This window comes from Ruditapes philippinarum, unplaced genomic scaffold (genome assembly GCF_026571515.1).
Source record: "Ruditapes philippinarum isolate M1 unplaced genomic scaffold, ASM2657151v2 ctg2566_1_1_1_1, whole genome shotgun sequence".
Lineage (NCBI taxonomy): Eukaryota > Metazoa > Mollusca > Bivalvia > Venerida > Veneridae > Ruditapes > Ruditapes philippinarum.
In genome coordinates, this window is record NW_026856691.1 from 30,935 (window position 1) to 54,912 (window position 23,978).

The window sequence follows — 23,978 nt, forward strand, 5'->3', positions numbered from 1 at the left end:
TGTTAGTTGAAAACACAGTAATTAGAGTTTTTTTTTCCATTTCTTAATTTAGATTGTTGGTATGGTTGGAAATTAATTTCTATTTTAGGTTTAAGGAAACCCATCAATAATGTGTGTGATAGTGTTGTGAGAAAACGCTCCAAACTAGTTAACAAATACGGTAATTGTCGGGAACCTTGAAGTTTTCCTGATTTAATTATGTCTTTGTAATTGTTTTTATTGATTAACTTTATCGATCTAGCGGTACAGAGACACTTGTTGTTTACAATCCAGGACATAATATTCAAGTACAATCACGTACCTTTGTTTATTTATTAGCCATATAACACTCGTATGCGATTAGAATTATTTATCTAAAGTATGTGTTTTACGTGACTGTTTAAACTAGGACCAGTTGCTTAAAAATGTGCTAAACTTAACCGACCTGATCTAACTTTGATAAAAATGTACATGCTTTTCGGTTATTTAATTTTTCACCTTCTTTTCCTTTATTTAATTTCATGTACAACTTCCGGCATTTATATCTTTGAACAGTACATAACTTGGATCAATTTATTATTGAAGACAATGTACGTTGCGACACCGTTTGTATCAGGTGTAGATCCTATTTGACACCAGGGAGGATCACTTGTCTATTGAACGATTGCTGATATCTTAAACACGCCAAAATGTTGGTTATCAAATATAACAACTTAACCATACAACACCGTGTATATCAAGTAACGCCGGAATGTGAAAATAACGCACGATTCGTGCAATAAGTAACGCAGAATTGTGTAATAAATGGCGGATACCTGACAGGATTTCCAACGCGGCAAGAAAACTGGCCAATATATTTTTATTTAACCGAACTGAAAAAAAATCAATAGCCGCAAACGGCTGCGAAGACCCTCATCAAGATTTTTTCCAAGAAATTGTTTACTTTTTAAGAATGATGGCTTGACCACCGTTTTGAGCGAGATTTTCGTGGGTTTTTTCCGGCTCCTATAAGTACAACAATGCATATTTCGATTTTCGGTAGGCAAGTGACATAAACCTACTGTTGAAGTTTATTTGTTTCGGAACCGTTGTAAACATACAATGGATCAGTGCACTTCAGAAAAGGTAAGTCATGTGTATAGTATTGTAATACTTATTGGCCATACTACTGCATACTTCTGATTCTACTTACAGTGATATATTGTAGTGTAGTGGTAACGTGCTGGTCTATCAACTATACAGGTGCTGGTTCAAATCCAAACATTTCCATTTTCTAAATAATATATTTTTTCAATGCACATGTATTCAATTGAGCTTTTGTGCCACACGTAACATAATGGCTTGCAACGAGAATCATATATTTATTGCGAGAATGCGAGTCCTGGGCTGTTTGGTTGAGGTGTATGTTATGGCGCTGCCATCACACATTTTGTACTTAATTCCGTTGGAAACTTGCTATGGCAAATATTGTTTTAAGGTGCATTGTCTATTACTATGACAGTGTGTGCTGGACGATTAGGGATTAGCTTTTGATTGAGCCAATTGGTGAAAACCTCGCCATACATTTCTCCATGGTGATCACCAATTGAGGTACTCCCTTGGCACTGGCACTGGCACTGGAGACGAACACGCCAGCGCCAGCGCGACTGAGAGTACCAAAGAGGCTGAAGGCGTTGTTTGAATTGTAAAAAATTGAATTGAATTGCAATTTGTTATATATGCTATAGCATTCTCGTGAAAAAAAAACATGGACAATATATATATATATATATAGATATTCTTGTTTTAAAAACACGTAAATAGAAAGTAAAAATAAATAATAAAATACAAAAGGCCTAATAAAAGTATTACCCCCTTATGGGATTTGAACTTATGACCTTCCGCATGCAAATCAACCACCATAACCACTACACTATCAGGCCAGATATTTTACAATCAACCGTTTTCCTGGTAATAGGTTTTCGTATATGGCTTTTATCCAGCCCCCCCCCCCCCTATTTTCTGTTAAATATAAAATGTCCCATTCTTGAATTCTGAATTGTGCTTCGCGGTTACGCCGGAAATTGTGATTTTTTTCTGATGTGGTACAGAATTATTACACAGGTTTAACGCCCTTTATCGGCAAATTGAATATAAAAATAATAGAAAATAATCAAGAGAAGAAGTGTCTGTATATTTTATGCCTGAAATAATGCACCAGTAAAGCTGGAAAGTCTCCATATGTCCTTTATTGTGTTGGCGTGATGTGAAACTCAACCAAAACAAATATTTGACTGTAGCAATTTGCCTGGTGAATGGATTATTTAGTTAATTATTTTTATTCTCTAATATAAGGAAGTAACTTGTATTCAAAAGATATTTTACTTAGAAACTTTAATGTCAAAAACTTGTAAAAGCATAATTTAATTGTCAAATTATAACCCTTGGGCTGCTCTTAGGCCCGTATTCAGAATCGATACTTCAACTCACACTTATTGAGTAAATCCCATATAATTGCCTAACGGTCAAGACAGTTCTCACCTTTCAGTTAAGTGGTTTTCAGGTTATAAAGTAAGTGTCGAGTGAACTCAGGAAAGTTGAGAATTTATTGAGGTGTCCTCAATAAAATAATACTGAATACTACTTTGTTTTGAGTATTGATTTTGAATTAATTTCGGGCCATATACATTTTAGTGCATCATATACGCGAACTGACAGTACTTGAGGAAATAAATGTTGAAAAACAGATACTTAGGGACAGAGATGATCCCATTAAATATATGTCAGAAGTTGAATTTTATCAGAAATTTTGAATTTCAAAGGAATGTGCACATTTTTAACCCGGAAGTAGTATGAACTATTGAGTGTATTCAGCTAGGGGATACCAGTACTTATGCCAAAAAGAAATGAATTTATACGATTTCAAGTTGGAAATTTCTTGAATTTTCTTTTTATCCATGAAAATGACTGTATGTCAATGTGACCGTCGATGATTTATGTTTTAAACAAATGCCATTTAGTTTTTAAGTATTTATTGTTTTGTTTATGAAATATTAAAAATAACAGTTAGATATAAGAATTTTGGGATTGACATAGAATTTCCAATCTATATAAAAAGATATTTCAAAGGAAACATGACAGAAAAATATCTTTATGGCTTCATGAATAACCATGGCATAAAGTTAACGTTGATAACGTCTGCGTATGTTAATTAAAAAAACTATTAAAATTCATGTAGCAAAATAATATCTTGAACATTTGTTAAGCATGATTTATGTAAAGTACACTTGTATGGTGTTTCATTACTTAGATCCAGTACTTCTGTAAAATGTTCAACCGCTACAGTCGTTAGGTTTTCCAGCATCACAATCAAACATGGTTGTTTTGTTTGCTTGTTTGTTTTTGTTACTGTTGTTTTTGTTTTGTGTTGTTTTTTTGTGGTTTTTTTTTTGGGGGGGGGGGGGATGTACAGAATCATTGCATTTGATTAAAGAAATTAAAAAGATTAAGATTCTATATTTGCAAATACGAACGAGAAAGTTTTGAATAAAAGAGTCTTGTTTAAGGCATGTTATGCTTCTTCCTATTCTAATTCTTTAGAAAAATAATTAAAAACTACTCAAAGTGCACCTAACGTGCAGTAATAGAAAAAACAATGTAGTATTTCGACTTCCATACAAAATGATAATGCAATATGATTATACCCTTTGCAAAAATTGAAATTTTGAGAAGAATTTCTGAGGCATAATGGGTCTTTAAAAATGTCATAAGATTATTAGAAAAAAAGGACATAATTGTGTATTGCAAAAAAAATCATTGACATCAAAGACTTGGATGCTACTTTCAAAATATAGTTTACGCTATTGAAATAAAAAAAGTCATTTCTAAGTGTCTTTCACTACTTTATTAAGCTTCTTTTCTTTCGCCCTGTCTTTCAGGTTTTCCAACATTATTTTGCTATTCTTGCATTTATACTTGAAAACTATTAAATTCTCTTTAAATTTCTCCTCATGCTTTTGTTTTATCTAACACATATTTAAACTCGTTTTTATTTGTTTGGGTCGTCAGACTAAACAAATAATGGTAGCGGAATTTCAGACTCTGATGCTGTTAATTGCAAATGCCGAAAGTAGTCCGCTTTTTTGAAGCGGTTACTTCCCTTTATATGTACACTAACGCCGAAAATTTCAGGGGAGATAACTGCGTAAAGATTGTCAAATGACAGGCGCATTAATTTTCAAGCAAAATAGTTCCCGAATGGTCGAAGATTTATTGTTTTATTCTTTATAGATATACATGCTTATAGTAAGCTCCATGATTATTTACATCTGTGATTTAGCGTCGAAATAATAAGAGTAACAAACCCTAATTTAGAATAATATCGTTTTCTTCAGGCCGTTTACATATAACTTCACCGTGGCCGAGGGGTTTGTACGCTCGCTTGGGAATCGAGAGGTCTGGAGTTCAAATTCCAGTAAGGCAACTCATTTTTTTTTTAATTGTGTAAGTCAAATAAACATTGAATTGAATATCAGTGTTGCAATTAGTCTTATAGCCAATTTACTACAGTTAAAACACTGGAAAGCATTGGTGGCACTATACAAAACAAATTGGTTTATAATCTCACAACCTTCACCTTTCTGACATTCTGAGACCCAAACAAATTCAGCGCCTTCTGTGCTTTGATTTATTTTGTTTTCTTTTTACATTAAGATTTTTAATAATAAATTCTTTATAAGAATTTTTACACTTTGGCGAAATACTCCTTTAAACGACATGGTTACACTTTTGCAATGCATATAGAGTGGTGTTATGCAATAAAACCGATCGGTCAACTTTTGAAGTCTCCCTCACGAGAGGTAAGGTTGAGTAAACAAGATGAATACCACTTTGCACATTGTGATTTACTTACCGGCTTTACTTGAGGTGACCTTTCGTAAGTTTAAGTCGAGATCGAGATTAAGTATCGTTTCTGAATACGGGCCTTAGTGTTTCTTATTATAATATTATGTTAACTTGTATTGGAAAACATATGAATCTACCATAAGAGTTTATGCTAGGCATTACTATAGACGTTTACAAAACTAACAGGACTAAGCACTAAAAGAGGCCACCAGTATAGAGCCAGATCACATCCATACGAGTGACCATTTGCTCACTCAGGTAGCTCATTTGTACGAATACATTCAATATCTAGATCTAATAGCAATCTCTCAGACTTTGAATGAACTGTTCCAAGTTCACAGCTGAGCAAGACCATTTCATAAATTTACCGGGTAAAGGGTGACATAGACTAATCAAAGTGCTGCAGCACTGAATGCGACGGACATGCAACCGGAAAGACATTAATTAAGGCTTCTTTTAGAAAAAAAACCAAAACAAAAACAAAACACAAAATATATAACAGAGAAAATTTGTTCCATACAAGTTCGAGATTTGTAGAGCAATATATTTTGTGTCCCAAATTGATATAATTCAGATTTTCTACTTTTAAGCACTTAAATACAGAATGAAATTTATGCCTAAAAACTCTGGTCAAACTTGTAAATCAGTGTCCTTATCGATTTATTCTAAGAAATGATATGTAAATAGAAAAAAAACTATCAACGAAATATTTCTAGAATAAATCCAGGCAAATAAACTTTAAACATGATACAATTTATACATTTGAGAATGCTATTTAGAATTGCTTCGTGTTATATCATAGTGGGCATACAGACAATAAAATATAAGTCATTTGTATTTGTATTTCTCTTGGATATGTCCCATTAAAAAAAAATGGTTAAAATCATCAGCAATTAATAGTGTATTTCTTAGATTTTTTTATTTACAAGGTAAAGATGTAGAGGCCAGAGCACATCGTTTTTATTTTAATTTAAATGTCACTTAAGCACTACAGTGTTTAGTTGTCCTTTTCAACTTCACACTAAATTCCATTTTCAACTTGTTTGCTTCTTACAATTGTATAGCATTTCTAAAAGTATTGCATTACAATCCGCTGGTTTATTAATTACATGTTTAATGTGTACTTCCTAATCGCCTGTCCAAAAATCAGAACAGGTGAAGCAGAATCTATTTTTAGAATAGCGAAGGTTAACTCATATCATGACCTAGTAAAATATGTAAACAAACCACAAGAATCGGAAGTAGAACTAGTATTATAACTTCCTTACCATGAAAGACTACATGGCGGTAAAGTGTCTTACATGCATTTTCAAAAATAGATATTTATACTAGCCATTGTACTGTATCTAATATATTAATAACTGCTGAATATTCAGCTAAACCCGCGGTATATGAGTCACGAAAATAGTTCTTCTTTTATTAATGCGCGAGTTATCCTAGAGTCACGAAAAACTTTTGATTTGTTAATAATAATGTTTTGTATAATGTAGAAATATTTATTTCCTACTATTAATGTCTTGGAACTCAGAGGTTACACCTTTATTGTAGTATAATTTGCTGTCCTACTTTTTCGACAGCGGTAAATCGTTTCAGCAGTAATTTGCATATTGCGCAATAATACTACGGGACTACAACGTTTTTATCAATAATATACGTTCATATTTTAACTTGGATAACTTAATTTGAAATTGAAAAGGCTAAATATGGAAGACATTAAGATATCCAGACAAAGTATGGGAGTTTTGAAGGATCAAATTCATGTACTATTTCTTGGGCTGTTAATTGGTTTAGGACACATTGCGCGAGTGTAGCCAACGAAATCCCATGTGTAGATGACTTAGCTCTGAACGCGCCTGAGGGCGCGTCCGTCGCAAAAATAGGTTTAAAATATATTTTGGTTACATACTCAATGTACATGTCTATATGGAAAACTTCTAGTGATGTGTTTGTGGAAGATTTCATTTATCCATGCCATAAAGTCTAAAAGTTGACTTCTTCATGTCTAATAATCAATAAAGAGTGAGAACAATGAAACATTCTATAATTAACAAAGCCCATTTTCATAACTACGACCTCAATAGGTATTGAGAAATTGCTACCCCGTTGCTACCCCGTTGTTTCCTTGAGTAAGAAATTTTCACGAATTGCTGCGTACTCACTTCAACAAAGACTTATATTAGGAAACTCTGTGGTTTCAGGGACTGTGTCTTTTTTTCTACGCAATCAAACTAAACTAAATTCTGTATAAAATGAATTAAAGTTTCCCCACAAAAATATATTTGAAAAGTGCTTATACTCGCCGATTAATGGCGTTAAACAAGTTTAATACCTTATGTTACTATATATAGTAACAAAATCTAGGGTATTCTCAAGGCCATTATGGCAAGATCTAGGTCATTATGCAATTTCGACCGCCTTGCTACTCGGCATTATTTTTCCATAATGGGCGAGTAAATGAGCGCACGTGCTAAATGACGTTATCAACTCAACTCAACTTTTAGATGACACAATCAATCGCAATCAACAAAGCTTACATTGAAAATTGATACACTCATTACAAAAATAAACAAACGCAAAACGCCTGAACGTCAGCATTAAAGGTTTCAGACGGGTTTTCCGGCATGGATAAAAACATCGAAATTCAAATATATTTCATAGTCGATAAGATGTTTACCACTAGAAATTGATAAGCAAATTTCAATGTCACTCTTTTATTGCTGATACCTACAATACTTTTTTTTAAAGAAATATATTTTTTTTGTTGGGGCTTTTGTCGAAAAAAAAACCCGCCAGAATATGATAGGCAAATTCATGATTTGCATGTAACTGTTTTGATCAAGTTATGACGTTCCAAACAAACCAAAACTGTACGGCTAGATCGTGCAAATAGCTGGCGTCAAAGTGGTTCAACGTCACGCCCCTCAAATGAATAGGAAATTTCTTATTTACTAATTTTTTTTAACTTTTTCGCATAACATTATTTTTAAGTCATTCAATCAATTCAATATAGAACTCATTCATTATTCTCCGTTATGTTTTTTTTTTCAATGAGCGACCAGATTGAATAAACACACTCATCTAGATGTAAGCTAGTCGCAATCATTTTTAATATAATGTGAAGACAGCAATACACAAATATTTCCTGAAAGTGGAGGCTTTTCTTTCCATTTTCTGCATTTTATACAAAAAAATATTCTCAAACTATACATATGTGTTTTAATTGGTGGATAAATGTTGGTATTTGTATATAAACAACGAATATATATTATGCCACCAACTAGAAAGATATTCATACCCGATGGGGAAGCATTGTTCAATTATTTATTTCTAACCTGACGAACATTTTTTTTCAGATATGAATCATTTCCTACATACAAATAATTCATTATCAGCTGACTCAACAAATGGAAATCCACCAAGCAGAAAAATGCACCGTACGTTATCATTGATATTTTGTGCGCCATACGTTATCATTTAAGGAAAATGCCCAGATATCAATATTTACAGCAGTAAATCTAGCCAGGATGGGCATGGGTGCTTAGATGACAACCTACTACAACTTTTTAAAGTCAGTGGTTTCAGTTAATATACATGTTTGTGAAACAAACAGTAAATTTGAGAGAAGAAGCCGAACGTTATCACGATCAAACCGGTGGAAAATTCTCTCGCTTCGATTCTGGTGACGCGCATTTCAAAAGAAGTACGGGAAAAAACATCAAGAAATAAAGTCCTGTGCGCCTGGAAAATTGTGCCTTTACACAAGAACAGAAGAAAGGGAAAAACTTACTTTTCGGCTGCATCCGCCATCTTGTTTGTTTGGGTAACGAACGATGTGATTCTCCCCCTTGACTCTATTATTGTTCATCCACATCTTCTTTTCTTTCTTATTTTTTTGTCAAAATTAGCTGGTAGTTTTTTTTTATTAAAAGCATAATTGTACTTTTTAACTATCAATTTAGATTTTTATTACAATCTTTTGTCTCCGTTTAAACACAGTTGTCTTTTCGATTTCACATTCCTATGTGAAAATTAAACGGCGACTTTTAAGAACAGAACAGAACAGAACAGAAATTTTATTTCGTAATGTATACAATACAGTATCTTGTTACATTACATATATCAAATATTATAAATAGATAAACACATGATATAATTCAAACATTTACAGTATATTGGAGAATGAACATATATTGCTGCGAAAAAAATTGATTTTGTATAAAATAAATGTATATCAGAATAATCTCATTTTTAATATCAGAATAATCTCATTTTAATATAAAAATTACTAGCGAAATCTAAACGTTTACAATATCTATGAAAATAATAACAACATTTTAACATTACATTTATGTATAACCAAAGCTTATCAACATATCTTTTCTTTTACTATTTGCAAAATAAATAAATTTACATAAATTTAATAATATAGACTTTTCACATGAATGAAGTAATTCTATGAATTTAAACATGCTAGGTTTTTTATAATAATATCTTTTAATGAATTTAGTGCGTATTTCCTGGTACAAATTACAAACAAGTATAAAATGAAATTCGTCTTCAATATCTTGTGTATTACAAAGTTGACATATGCGCTCATGTCTTTCAAGTCTGTTTCTACCATATCTACCAGATTCTATTCTTAAATTATGCGCAGATATTCTTTTAAGTAAATTAATCTCTGTCATATAATAATTGATTTTTTACCTCCATTTTGTTTCATTTTTCTTTTGCATTTTTTTCTCATGACCATTTGGTTTAGTATTTATTAAGTGCAAAATACCTCTTTTTTGAAAAATTCTTTGATATATTTTCAACTAAATGAATTATGTGCATGATAATGCCATGAACTGTATATATGTAAATTGTTTAAACTGGGACAGGACACTCATAAGCTTTCAAAGCTTTCTGCCCAATCTCAAATGCATTGTGTAAATATTGTTCATCATAATGTTAATATATCGAATAAAATATGTTTAAACCAAAAATACGATACTTCAACTGTACCCAAAAAAACATGACCCTATAAAAATTCCGAAAATGATTTCAGACTGACAGTTGAAAAAGATCAAGGGAGGGGGGGGGGGCATTTAGAGCTTGACATTAGAAATCGTTTTAGAAACGTTATTCTCACAAAAATATAAATGTAAAGAGTATCCATCGATACAAACAACATTTTCTCATATTTAATTTGTGTTAACATTTTTTCTTAGTAAATCGGAGAGTTAAACTAAATGACAGATATTTGTTTACATTGACATCTGTCCGTTTCTAAGAAAAGTCGACAACAAAGACTAGTGGCGATGTCTAAACGCCGTATTTCGGGCATAGGAATTAAAGACGTTAATACTTGGTTGCTGCCCGCCATTATGCGAATATTGCCCTCGAGTCCATAATGTCATTCGGACCTGCGGCCCTCAGGCCATTATGCACATCTTCTGACCATTATCGCATAATGGCGAGCAGCAACCAAGTATTAACCTCTAAGTGACAGTTTAGTACCATATATGAAAAAAATCACATTTTCCGGCGTTACCGCGAAACACATACACGTACATCGGCGTTACCTCATAAAAACGACTTTAATTAGAGGTTAATACTTGGTTGCTGCTCGCCATTATGCGATATGACATTCAACATAACGCTTTTTACAGTAGTCACTGAAACTACAAAATTTATCCGATAAAAATTGTCTTTTTCAAAAATTTCTGGAATGTCATACAAAAATATGTGAGGTAAGGCCGAGTAAGTTGAACATTCCGAGCTATCAATTCACTTATCTCCATTCATAGAATTACGCGAACTGTCAAATCATAATATATAATATCCGCTGCATTTCTAATACCGTAATTCAGGCAATATTACACATGATTTTCCCAAAATAAATTTCTTATCTCCTCTTCTATCCGCTATTATATAAGTTAAGCACTAGTTTTCACTCGCGTCGGTCATGGTCGGATGATCACTATGAGTTCAACATCCTTGACAAATGTAGTGATACAATATAGCATATATAGCGGTGATAAAACGTCACTGCAGTGGGCGTTACCCTGTATGATTGGAAATTTCGGGTTCGTAAGTACACTAGTTGGTTTGTCCCAACTAAATATTAGGCACTGGGATTAAATCAAATAAAGTATGTGCAAATTGTAAATGAAAATTGTCAAAATTAAACGTACTTTAATTTGTTTAACTTTATTACTTTCTGCAAAAGATACACATCATGATTGGGCATTTAAATTATGTTTCAGATGTTTTTATTCATAAATTATCAGAAATATCCTGCTTTACTTTGTAGTACTCACATGCTTTAAAGGTGGTTGTTTTATTCTACTTTTCATATACTACAAGAGTAACCTTTGCTAATCGTTTATTTATTCTATGCATTACAAATAAATAAAATAATAAGTTTTAGATAATATGAAATATATCTTTAAAAAATTCTCCGTAGAATTTGCATTGGTTATACACATGCTTAAACTAAGGGAACACTGTTTTAGTTTGAATTACCTCCCTTGCAAGTACGTTTGAAATTCTTTTATCTTGTTTATAAATAGTAACTTAGATAACATTTAACAAAGTAAACATTTCATTAAATCTCGTGTACATAAACCTCCGTATTGATATGGATTTATGTTTTAGATAGGTAAAGACGGTACACGGAATAAATTACTTAGTACCCTCGGAATATATTCGAAAATAACATCAGCCAGGACGTGATGTCAGACGACGATGGGACAAATATTTCGTCTGCAAACATACTGGAACAAAATTGTCGTGAAGACTGGCCAAAATGGTCATGCATATTTGCTAATGTTTGTGGGTTGTGTAGTACAGCTTTGTGGTTCATTGTGCTCCTCCCGCAAGTATGGAAGAACTTCCGGAGAAAGTCGGTGAAGGGACTGAGCGTTTTGTGGGCAACGGCTAATTTTACGGCGTCTTTGATAAATTTGTTTTTCGTATTTATTTACACTTCTATACCGATGTACGGACAAATAAGCTCTGTTTACTGTCCCGTTCTAGAATTTGCTTTGTTAGTTCAGTTTTGGATGTACGGACGCAACCGGAAACTGGAGAAAATTGTTTATGCAACGGCGTGCTTCATTCTGTGGGGAATCATAATCGGAGTCGAACTACTTTTTACATTAGAAAATTTTCTAGAATATGCTGCCATTTTTCTGTGGTGCATCGAAACATTTCCACAAGTATGTTAATTGTGTAATATTTTCTTTCTATATTAAACTGCAAATGAAAAAATCCAGTAAAATAAATAAAACGTTATCTGCAAATCATTTATAAAACTTCTGGTTTATTCAACTGTTGTCTTGTTTAAACTTGTTTTTTGAACCTGGGATGCCCCTCTACCGTATATTTTTTATATTTTCAAAATGCCGCTACCCATTATGTGCTCTTGTTAAAAATGCGAAAAGGGGCTTCCATATTTACGTAAATTCAATAGACGAAAACATTGTTTTACCGGGATCAAACCAGTTACGACGGCGGTTTATTGATAAGTTGACAGTATTCATTTATACCTATGTTTGCATTTTTAAAAATCATTTTCTGAAGCAAAAACAACAACAAGGAAAATAAGCGCGGTATTTCAAATTAGGAAAGTTATTTACTCACAAAGTTAATTGATTTTGATTTATTTTCTGTTGTTGTTGAGGCTTTTTAACCTATTTGGTGATACATTTGTATATATATCGCAAATAGTAAATAATCAGTGTGAAGCTTTAAAAAAGTTCATTTTCTAATTGGTAGAAAAAAAGAATTTTACAGAGTAGAGCCAAATACATTTCATTTATTTTAGAATTTACTCATGATAGTGTTTTTCTTTACAAAATGTCACTGAATTTCATTTCTCTAAGATACTACTTTTGATTTGTTATTAATTCTTGCTCCAGATAATGTTGAACATGCGCCTTCAGTCGACGAGTGGACAGTCAACAGGTTCCGTGCTTATTGCAATGATTGGTAAGACGACAGATTTTATATCAAACAACAGCCTTGTATTGCCTATCCAGTACGTCATTATGGTCTACTTCTCCAGCAGCGTGGCATACATTAACGGTCTGCAGGTCGCGTGGTACTATGGTAACGACGATGATTTCCGGCAAAATGAAGGTCAAGGACATTGCCAGCAAACGAATACCAGTACTTTCAGTCGCGGTAAACAATCAGTAGAAACAGTCGAAGGGGGATATAATTCTTGGAATAAAAGTTATGAATCTGTTGACACTGATGCAGACAATATTAATTCACGGTCAAAGCTTTCTTCTATAGAACCGTCGAAAAAACAACCAACTCTAGTGCTTGTTATCCGATCGATATGTTTGGTTACACTCAGTGTCCTCCTTATAGGGTGTGTCGCTGGCTTCGTGTGGAATGTCGCCTCCTATTACGGACTGTTTGCCCCAGTTGCTATTATCTTGATAATAGGAAGTGGGAAGATATATTTTATGTTCTGTACGACATCAACATACTCTCTCCATGTAATGTCATGACGCTAAACATTATACTTTAACATGCATTAATTAAACAATAATCAGTCCTTAAAGGGAAATACAGGCAAACATTTTATTTTATCTCTCTAAATTTAATCTGATATTCTATTAATATCTTCGATATGAATACACTAAGCAGTTCTAGATGCAAAAATTTTCTCCTTGAGATAAAACTGGATGTTTCCTACGTGGGCCGGATAAGAATACATTTGTATTTAGATTTATCGCTAAATATCGCAGTAAACGATGGTTTGATTTAACAAACTGACATTATATTACATTTCAAAATAGAATTATATATCTTTATACAGAGAAATATGCTGGAAATAATAAAACTCTCATTGTAAGCGCGATTTGAGTAAATAATATATGAATACCATGCCTTTTTTAACCTTTCTCCTCATATAGACGTGTTTTGACGGCTTTTTGACCCTCCTCCCACTTTTTTGAGGCCTCAACCATTGAAAAAAATGTCCTATTTAGGCCCAAAAAAATGTTTTTCGTTTGAGAAATGTTGTTAAAAAAGTGACCACTTTTTCGGCGACGTCCCCCATCCAGCTGTTACATGAGGGGGTTGCCAGAAGAGGGATGTGCCCCCTTTTGTTTGGGGGGGGTGGGTTGAAGGGGGCGGTAGTCCCCCTGATCGCCAAGAAAATTTTGGACATGTGACAGGCTAAAAATGGCCTCAGGTCGATCTTATGGTAACTAGTAGCCGACGCTGAAAAGCCTTTTACTCTATCTCAATTCATTAAGAAGTTGCAGCACTTTGAAATCAGTTTTGATGGAATAAAAACAATGCAAAATAGTGATTTTTGGCAATTTTGAGACGTCCCCCGCTGCCATGTTAACAGTTAATTTACGATTGAGCATGCTATTTCGGAGGCTATGGTCTAGTCAACATTTGTGCCAAGTTTCATCAGTATGGATGCATTTTTCATAGTTTCATAGTAGTTTGAACTTGTTACAGGAGGCTTTTCAATTACCGGTAAGACGGCCATTTTTTGCAATATGCTCATGGGGTAAAAGGTTAATAAAAAAATTAAAAATGTCAAAAAACAACAACAATTTTTCACCAAAATTAGGTGTAAGGGCACGTGTTAACATAAAAAACTAGTTTTTGGGTAATTCCAAGGTTTTTCATCATTTTTTGTTAACCTTTTCCCTCATATAGACGGGTTTTGACGGCTTTTCGTCCCCCCTTTTTTGAGGCCTCAAACAGTGAAAAAAATGCCCTATTTAGGCCCCAAACACTGTTTTTCGTTTGAGAAATGTTGTTAAAAAAGTGAGCACTTTTCGGCGCCGTCCCCCATCCAAATAATACATGAGGGGGTTGACAGAAGGGAGATGTGCCCCCTTCTGTTTGGGGGTTTGAAGGGGGGCGGTAGGCCCCCTGATAGCAAAGAAGAAAATTTTGGACATGTGACAGGCTAGAAATGGCCTCAGGTCGATCTTAGGGTAACTAGTAACCGACGCTGAAAAGCCTTTTACTCTATCTCAATTAATTGAGAAGTTGCAGTACTTTGAAATCAGTTTTGATGGAAAAAACATTGCAAAAATAGTGATTTTTGGCAATTTTGAGACGTCCCCCGCTGCCATGGTAACAGGAAATTTACGATTGAGCATGCTGTTTCAGAGGCTATGGTCTAGTCAACATTTGTGCCAAGATTCATTAGTATTGAAGCATTTTTCATAGTTTCATGGCAGTTTGAACTTGTTACAGGAGGCTTTTCAATGAAAACGGCCATTTTTCGCAATAAAGTGAGCACTTTTCGGGGCGCCGTCCCCCATCCAAATAATACATGAGGGGTTGACAGAAGGGAGATGTGCCCCCTTCTGTTTGGGGGTTTGAAGGGGTTAAATGTGTTAAATACGATACCGTTAGACAAGTGTATTTATTTAGTTGGTATAAACATGGAACAGAACTTCAAGATTTCTATGCTCTTTTGTCTTCTCAAAACCCTGACATTGTTAAAAATATATTTATTTACATCAATCAACTTATGAATATAATTAATGATCTTTAAAGTTTCACAATATACAACTACTTGACATTTTATTATATGTTATACCTTATGATGTATTTTTGGCCGGAGGCCTTTATGTTTGAGTTGAGTTGTCGTAATATGACTGTATCTTCGTGATAAAACTAAAAATATGTGTCTGACTGGTGATAAGCATTGGCCATTATTAAAGCATAATTATAAACATATTTGCCCTTCCTACAGAAGAGAATCAAAGGCCTGCAAAGTAAACTGTTCTGTGGTATTTTCTGATCTTTGCAATCTAAATCGTATTGTATGTCCTGTATAAAATAGATAAATACAGAATCCCTAAAGAAAGCCCAACACGGCAAAATTGAAAATGTTGCAGGCTCGGTTTGATTGAGCCTGTTCATGGACGGTACTGGAAAGTTTATTTTATGTACTATAATTCATCTTGCAGGACACCAGAGTTTGATACATACGGAATTTTGCATAATTAGAGTTGCAACAAAAAATCATTTATATTCATTTTTTTATGACAGCCACACTTTATCCGTGCATATACTGGCTACTTCCTTAACAAAGACACTTGATTTTTTTTTTTAAAAAAAATAGTTGGCTCGACTGGGACTCTCACACACTAAAACGAGCGCGTTACCCCCTGCACCACTTAAATGTTTTACAATCAAAGCCTGAATAAAATTCTAAAGTTAGATTTTCCATTGCATTTCGGGTTTGTAATCCTTAATTAATTTCGAGGTATTTTGTTCACGATAAACCTGTTGTTTAAAATTAATGTAAATAATTTTGCGAAAATCTTCTCGCCAAAACAGTCCGACATGTACAATCTATATATTCTACTACTCGACAGTCAGATTTATTTGTGTAGTATTCGGTAATCGACATCGCTAAAAATAGCATTTTCATTGATTAAAATCATATTCATCCGCGTAATTTGTGATTGTGCATTTATTGACAATTCTGTAAGCCAACGCTACTTTTAAACTTTGAATGCTTTGTAATTTGTTGGATACTTGTAACAAAATAAAAATATTTCTTTCTTTTAAATCGCTAGTTTTAAGCTGTTTTGAGACCTACTTGTTGTAAGGTTTGTCGTTAACCACTGTGTCAGAGATTGAACGACAAGTTTGTATTTCCTGATCTTCGATCAGAAAATACAAAAATCATTACATTAATTTGAGACGTAATGCGCCCTTAAAATATCTCACAGAAATATCCTGCAAGAATTTATAAGTTGGATTTTAACCTAAATTTAAGATATGTCTTTACTGTAGATTGCAATCAAATCATTGATGGAAACCAATGTCATTAGAGCTGCAATTGATATTATCTAAAAGCTAATTATGAATTTTTATTATTCCAACAGAGCTCAACAGGACATCATAGGTGGTGTTGCTTGCTTATTTTTGCATAATAGAATTTCCACACATACAGTAGCAAGAATCAAACTATGCATGTAATTTCATATGATTTAAATAGATAAATGTTGATCATTTTAATGGTAATGAATAATTTTAGAAATCCCGATTGCAAAATGTATTTCAATTTCCTTTATATCTAAGTTATTTGCATTTTTTAAGGGACTCCACTGATGTTATTTGATGTGTCGGGACTGGATATATTTTCCCGAGATTTATGTACAGATTAAACCAGGTCTGGACCAATAAGTTGTGTGCAAACTTACATGTCATTTTATCACCTCGTTTTTCCATAATTATCATTTTTATTGCAAATGACCAAAAAAATGAAAGCTTTTCAACCCAAATTGGCGAAAAAAATCGACTTTCAATTTGATTTTGAGTCTATTTCTTTTCCAGTTTTCCATTTTAAGTGCTTCACCTGATGTGTTTCATATTTTCATATTTTATGTTTTTAGTCCATTGTTCCTCGGTGGAGTTTATATATGACTCTTCAGTGATGTATTTAAGCCTCGGTCTCACTTACTCCCGGCAGAGCCCAGGACCATCCCGGTAAGTTACCGGGATGATCCGGGACGATCCGGGATGAAATTATTGTTGCGGTCACACTTACCCCGGCATCACTACGGTAGTTCCCTACTAACAACCCAGGATGAGCTCCGGATCATCCAGGCAGAGCCCAGGTGAAGCTACGGTTCATGCCGGTGCTTCCCCGGTCGTTCCCGGATGATGCCGGAAGAGCCCCGGTTGACCCAGGCAGAGCCCAGGTCGACCCAGGCAGAGCCCCGGCAGAGCCCAGGACGATCCAGGCAGAGCCCCGGTAGAACCCCGGTGGATTGAAAACGCCCGAAAATGATAACTTTGATACATAATTTTTATTGTTCCAGAATAGTAATTCATGATGATTTTCTGAAAAATCCTTATGCCATACTGGATAGAAGGGAAATGGGAAGGCTTTTAATACAACAAGTTCAATCATCACAAATTGTCCTTATTTTTTTTGAAATGATCGGGCTTTGCCGGGGCTCTACCGGGGTTCTACCGGGATCAACCGTTGCTCTACCTTTATCCTCCGGGGCTCTGCCTGTAGTTACCGGGGCTCTGCCGGCATATACCGGGGCTCTACCGTAGCTCTACCGTAGCTCTACCGGCTATATCATACCCCGGATCATCCCGGTTTGTGCCGGCAGAGCTACGGTGCTTTCCCGGTATCACCCCGGTCGTTCCCGGCAGAGCTAAGGATGATGCCGGCAAAGCTATACCTTCCCGGATCATCCCGGACCACCCCGGTGATATTAAATATTTTATTCCATCCGGGATCGAATGCCGGATGTTCCCGGATCATCCCGGATCATCCAGGACGTTGCCGGCAGAGTTACGGATGTACCCGGTTGTTCCCGGTCGTACCCCGGTCGTTCCCGGATCACCCCGGACGTCGACCGGGGCTCTGCCGGGGCTCTGCCGGGATGTAAGTGAGACTGTAGCTTTAGTTTCAATGAATATCCTGAAAACATTTTAAAACGACAAGTTCTGACCATTTTGTAATTGGATGCAGTGACAGGATTAAAGAATAAATAATTTTGTTGAAAAAACTTTTTGGGGACATTTTCCGTTTTCTCTTTCATAAGCTGTTTACGTTTTGAGTTGTAGAAGAAGAAAGACATATATGAAACAGCTTTTGCAAAACTTTTATTTAATGCGAGTAGTGGTCTAGTAGTGTCTGCCTCTGAAGCCAGACTGGGATAATGTTGAATAAAACTTTGAAAATATATGGTTTTAAACTTTAAACAGTGCTAAGCATTCAAAATTAGTTTAGAATCATCTATAATTTTAGATAGGGAAAAAATGTTTTTGAATATTTTTCATCTACCTATACCTACCCTACCCAAACTTGCATGGGTTTCGGGAGGGGAATCAAAAGTAATTTTAAGGCTGACCCAACCGCAGTATTTAATTTCCGCGAATTCAATGGTAGGATACTACGTCATCACACACCTGCTAAATGCTCCCACTCGGGCCATTTTTTGCAGAAAATCCGTCGACTCGAAGGTAAAATGCAATTTTATTATAAGAAATAGCAGGGTCTTTCAACTAGAATGGTCTGGAGACGGAACAATTTAACGAAAATAGCTGTCTCGGTTGAGTCACGTTATTGGGTTATATCTACCGACTGTGATCTGGCATAGCACATCACCATTCAAAAATCAAATTATAACATAATTTTTTTTAATCAATAAAACAAATTACTAAAAACTAACTCTGACTACATTATATTAATAGTTTTTACTTTAAAAGTAACAAATTTATAGATTTGCAATGAAATTAAGAATTTTTTGTTCCCGGTATCAAGGTAAAAATCTACCGCTCATATTTGAAAATAGGTCAGAGTTTCATGAGCTTTTTTTAAATTTATGCATTGTTCAATGACAAAATAGAAATTGATTTTACAGAGAATAGATGTTATTAAATCGTATTCTATTTGAAAGACCCTGGAAATAGTAAGAGTCGACGAAAAAATGGTCCAAGTGGGAGCATTCAACAGGTGCGCGATGACGTAGTATCCCACCATTGGAATTGCACTATTAAGTGTGTGCATGAATACCGGAAGTTTAGCACTTCCCGGGAAAACATTTTTTAAAATTTTTTGATGCTTGGGACATCAAAATTGGGGGAACAGTTTCCCTGTAATGTAAAAAACAAACCCTACAATTTTTCTAAATTTCAGTTGGGAATTTTTCCGAAAAAACTAAAATGGGTTTTTTCCCTTTTTTTTTCTTTGGTACGTGCCCGTTGTTTAACAATAAAGTGTTTTTTTGTGAAAAAAAAAAAGAACCTAATGCGAAAACTCACAAAGTAATGCCATTTTTGAAATGTTTGTCTGTTGCGCAGAGATTGGAAGGTCTGGAAGAAGCAAAACAGATTGGATATCAGATAAAAATGAAATGATTGGTTTACTTATCAGTGTCCTAAAAATATTCATATTGGTCGAAATATTGGTGCGAATTGCATTTGACGAACAATTATGTTATTTTACAAATAGCAAAAATATGTCTGAATTATCATTTATAGTTATGAATAAATTGTTAAATATAACCACTCTTTAGTAACGTATTGTTGACATATATATATAAGATTAAACTATTTAATTTAAACAATATTGAATAGTTGTTTCCGGAAATTTAGGTTTAGACCTTTTTGCAGTACGATTTTTCTATAGCAACCGATGTTGCATTTCGCGCATGCGCATTCTGCGTAGGGCAAAAGCGCAATAACGATAGACTACATTAAGCGTACTTGAAGGCTATTAAAGACGTGATTATAAGTTATGTCACCCAGAAAACTGAATTTTGTGATGAATTAAAGCGGTAAGTACTTCAAACTTGAATTGATATTTATAACAGATATACAAAGTTAGCGGGACTAATTATTCAATGACCAAAAGTCTTGTTCAAGGTATCATTCAATGACTTTTCATCAGTAATTTAGATTGAAACAGCAGGGTGTTAAAGATACAGTTTTATTACCCATGTATTACATAATATTACACAATTGGTACTCTTTTGAAAGTGGATTGGAAAGGCGGTAAGTGTCAAACGGATTGACACGTGATCGAGTGATCGCTTAATTGTTATTTGCCAGCTATAGTTTTTCAGTCATCATTCAACCGGGAAGTTTTAGTACCATGACATAGTTAATCACATAAAATTATGAAATTATAGTAATTTAAGTGACTTTTTAAGTTTATACCATCAATGTTTATTAATTTTGTGGAGTGACAATTAAATAGTGTACGTGACGTGCTTTTAATGTTTTACGAGAAACCGGATAAAATGTGTGTTATTTCATTTACGAGAAACCGGATAAAATGTGTGTTATTTCATTTACGAGAAACCGGATAAAATGTGTGTTATTTCATTTACGAGAAACCGGATAAAATGTGTGTTATTTCATAAAACATCTTAACCTATCAAGAGTTTGAAACATTATTTAAATATATCTATGTGTCTTAAAAAGTTTCTGCTTGGCATCACAGTCAAGTCGGATAAAGGATAATATTAGGTAAGCTGAAAACTAAAAATACATCAATTATCACGTGTTTCGACTTATATAAACCTCTATTTTATATGTTATAAATTTTCTTTAGTTTTTATAAGAACAATTTCAACAACAATTAAATTGACTTTTTTATTTGATAATATATATATTTCGACATTTTTTACAACAATTATCTCATTGTCATGTCCGTGATCGTAAGGGGGAATTCTTAAACAATCGTCTTTTCTGAGCCTTTTTGTGGCAATTTTGGTCACAAAGCTATAAATGTATCTTTCATGTTTGTGTAAAAAACTATTTTATATGATTTCCTAATTTTTACCTTAAACTAACTCGGAATTATCTATGAACTTCTACTACATTTCTTTGTAGGACAACGCTTTTTTGCCCTACGCAGATTGCGCATGCGCGAGAAAATACTACTTCCGGTCAATTTTTCATAGCAACGGACCGCCTATAGAACCACTAAATGTAATGATAAAATAAAATCAAAGCAAAGAGAAAAATTCTTCACAGAATCCTTTAAAACAACCTATTGCAAATATATGTGATACATTTTAAAACAAACTTACTATTCATTCAGTTAATCTGTTTTATAAATTAATTGTTGCTTTTTTTTATGAATAACATACGTTGTGCCTGTTTTGCAAAAGAAAAATGTCCGTTGCGCCTGTTGCGCCAAAAAAATCTCCGTTGAGTAATTAGTCGCACCTCTTGTTCCTTGTCCGAATTTGGTTTCCGTCATTAGACTACAGACTTGCTCATTGACACGTAATTTATTAGGTAAATAAAAAAAGATAAAAATAATAAGAATATGTTATTCAAACATGGCACTTCCATAATATGGCACTATCGCTTCAGTTGGACCCAAAATAACACAATTTGGGGTCGGACCCAAATGTGCGTTTGGCTCCAAAGTGCGGTGCTACAGGGTTTCAATAACAGAAGACAGGGAATTTGTTTTAAACAAAAAATTTAAATACTAGTCTTACATAGCAAAAGGATTGAACCATATTACACTGAAATGATTGTTTGTAAACAACGTATCGTTTAAGTATAAGAAAAATCATTGTTTTAAATAGTATTTCCATTTGATATGAGAAGTTTATTTCAAAATAAATTCTTTTTGAAGAACCATTGTAATAGTAGAGTTATCAATCTCGCCTCTTCCTCTTCCCGTACGTCTCCGCCCTCTTCTTCTCCAACCATGACACGGAATCCCGGCTTCACATTTCTCACATAAATCACTCCTATGAGGTTTGTCCGGACCAATTTCTTTATCGTCACATTCGTACTCGTAAACAAATAACAATCAGCACAAACACATTTACTCTCATCACCATAGAAACCGCAATACTCACATTCTAATTCACATTCACAATAATCGACGTCAATGCCGCATTCCGGGTATTGAAGAGTTTGTACTCTGTACGGGTTCTGCTTTGTACTTTACAGTTTGCAAATTTGTTTGAAATATAAGGAAGTTCTCCATCGTCCGCTTTTGTGAAAGTTTTAATGGCAAAATTACGGTGTTCCGTTTGGAGAGCTGTGACTTTTTATTTAGTATTTGCGCGCGATGCAGTATGGTACGATGGTAAAAACGCGATGGTACGATGGTGAAACCACGATAGTACGATGATAAAAACGCGATGGTACAATGGTGAAAATCGCGATCGTACCATCGCGTTTTCACCATCGAACTATATATATATATATATATTGTTTGTTTGTTTTGGGTTTTACGTCACATTGACACAGTATAGGTCATATCGCGACGTAGGTGCCCTTCCGTGCATTATTTCAGGCACGAATAAATATATATGGTCATTTAATGCACAAATCTGTGAAACTTGAGAATGTTCTGTTATAATATGAAGTCGATCCATTCAATAATAGCAAAGTTACAGCCAAAAAAAAAATGAAAATTTCAATAATTTGACTTTCAAAGTCAAGGTCATTTATGAGTGAAGGTCAAGGTCTGTCTGGTTATTTTTAAGGGTTATCCTTGAAGATTATTATGTTCAAGTTTGAAGACAATCCATTCAAAAATAACAAAGTTACAGCCAATAATAGTCAAAAAAATGAAAATTTCAATAATTTGACCTTCAAAGTCAAGGTCATTTATGAGTGAAGGTCAATGTCTGTCTGGTTATTTTTAAGGGATATCCTTGAAGATTATTATGTTCAAGTTTGAACTTTGAAGACAATCCATTAAAAAAATAACAAAGTTACAGCCAATAACAGCAAGAACAAGCAAAATTTGGACTTTTGACCTTGAAGGTCAAGGTCATTTATGGATGAAGGTCAAGGTTAGTGTGGTCTTCTCAAAGGTCTTGTTCCAAGGGTTGTTGTGGCCAAGTATGAAGACAATACACCAAGTTATTAAAAAAGTTATGATCCAGGTACAAGTTTGCGGACGGCAACGGCAACGCCGCCGCGACTATAACAATACCTCTACTTTTTTATAACTTTTTTTTAAAAAAAAGTCGAGCTAAAAATGACTCTGTGGACCTAAGATGGCATGTTACTTGGGCAAAAATGTAAATTTTCAACTGCTATCCTTTACGTTAATAGCCTTTAGTTTAAATTTTCAACTGCTATCCTTTACGTTAATAGCCTTTAGTTTAAAATTTTCAACTGCTATCCTTTACGTTAATAGCCTTTAGTTTAAAATTTTCAACTGCTATCCTTTACGTTAATAGCCTTTAGTTTAAATTTTCAACTGCTTTCCTTTACGTTAATAGCCTTTAGTTTAAATTTTCAACTGCTATCCTTTACGTTAATAGCCTTTAGTTTAGAATTTTCAACTGCTATCCTTTACGTTAATAGCCTTTAGTTTAGAATTTTTAACTGCTATCCTTTACGTTAATAGCCTTTCGTTTAGAATTTTCAACTACTATCCTTTAGCTAAATAGCCTTTAGTTTAGAATTTTCAACTGCTATCCTTTACGTAAATAGCCTTTAGTTTAGAATTTTCAAACTGCTATCCTTTTCGTTAATAGCCTTCAGTTTAGAAAATGAAGCATAGATTGCATTTACGTTAATAGCCTTTAGTTTAGAAAATGAAGCATAGATTGTACACTCCACCCTTTGAAAAAATTTCTTTGCAATTTTTTTCTCCGAACAAATAGGGCCCG

At 34.0% G+C, this 23,978-nt stretch overlaps 1 protein-coding gene across 1 annotated transcript; it reads left to right on the plus strand.

Moving 5' to 3' along the window:
• The first annotated feature begins 11,422 nt into the window (after window positions 1-11,422).
• LOC132747365 (uncharacterized) lies at window positions 11,423-13,957 on the plus strand. Its single transcript, XM_060736721.1, has 2 exons — window positions 11,423-12,065; window positions 12,768-13,957. The coding sequence occupies exons 1-2, from the start codon at window positions 11,580-11,582 to the stop codon at window positions 13,365-13,367; spliced, it is 1,086 nt and encodes a 361-aa protein (XP_060592704.1). The 5' UTR covers window positions 11,423-11,579; the 3' UTR covers window positions 13,368-13,957.
• Window positions 13,958-23,978: the final 10,021 nt, after the last annotated feature.